General features: G+C 35.2%; 1 protein-coding gene across 1 annotated transcript in view; it reads left to right on the plus strand.

The window, feature by feature from the left end:
• The window catches only part of LOC105456043 (WD repeat-containing protein 6), a gene marked incomplete at its 5' end in the record, with an annotated part of 8,852 nt that overhangs the window by 3,670 nt on the left and 3,944 nt on the right, over nucleotides 1–1,238 (plus strand). The window contains 2 exons of the mRNA XM_011699816.1: nucleotides 294–479; nucleotides 552–1,105. Of these exons, the coding sequence (XP_011698118.1) occupies nucleotides 294–479; nucleotides 552–1,105 (740 nt within the window). The remainder of the gene's footprint in view (nucleotides 1–293; nucleotides 480–551; nucleotides 1,106–1,238) is intronic.

The raw sequence follows: 1,238 nt of genomic DNA on the forward strand, positions 1-1,238 counted from the left end.
GGGGTTCCATTTAAAAAATAAGGTTGACCTTGAAATGACCTTAAAGGACATGGTCAAGATCAAAGTCAAGGTCATCATCTTACTCCTCGCTTGAAACTATACAACTTTGCTATTGGACATTTTCTCCAAATTGCATTCTAACTGAAAATATTAGGGGGGTCCGATACTTTTCGATGACCCTGTATGTATATATATATATACCTATATATATATATATATATATATATAATCATTTAATTTATTCATATGTATGTATGTATGTGCATGTAACAATACATTTCTAATATTTTCAGATAGATTTTATAATATATGACTTGTTGAATGAAAGCATAGTCGTCAGAATTCCTTGCGGTGGCGGTCACAGAGCGTGGGACTGCATAATATCGCACACGTCAACAAGTTTTGCCTACATAAAAAATAAACAGGTTCACGTATGTGACATGTCTCCTTCTCTCTTTTTTTCATATCCTATTTTACAGGTATGTAACATTAGTCTGTTGAAAAGAAAATTTTGCAAGCCTTTTCCTACACTTGTTGTTTCTCGTATCTAGAATGGTTTTCACACAAAGGAGACATGTTGCTTGCGACGAATTACAATTTTTCGTACGGAGAAGTGGGGTGATATTCGTGCTCCTTGGACTATTTTCGTATCCGGTGGTGAAGATTGCGCTCTTCGTATCAGCCGTATTTGTCTACCAAACGAACGAATTTTTTTTAAAAATCTAGGAATTTTCCATGGTCACCTTTCGGGCATAAAATGCATAAGTGTCGTTGAATTGGACGAATCTAAGCATCTGATCTTTTCTGGTGGAGGAAGAGCACAGTTGAAGGTTTGGCAGTTGAACGTTAAAAGAATTGTGGATCGGAGTAATTATTTTCCAAAAACCAAACTAAATGTATCGTGTTCCGATATGAATTCTCATATGCTCTATGGGCAAAATCGGTATTGTAAAAAACCATGGCAGGAAGCTAAACAATCCACTATCGCAGAACCGGAAACACGTTACATGGATATTTATGCCTTTTACTGTTTCAAGGGACTGCAGCAATTCTTTAATCGCGAGTGTGTGCTAATCTTTGCAGCTTGTGCAGATGGATATTTAAGGTAATTTAAGGGGTTACACCACTTTGACCGCTTAAAAATTATAGGTAACTTTGGGAATTTTTTTTAGGAAAACAATAAAAGTAATAAAAAATTCGTTTCAAGGCTTTAATAATACAAGTCTTTAGAAGTAAAA

Source organism: Wasmannia auropunctata, unplaced genomic scaffold, assembly GCF_000956235.1.
Source record: "Wasmannia auropunctata unplaced genomic scaffold, wasmannia.A_1.0 LD335797.1, whole genome shotgun sequence".
Lineage (NCBI taxonomy): Eukaryota > Metazoa > Arthropoda > Insecta > Hymenoptera > Formicidae > Wasmannia > Wasmannia auropunctata.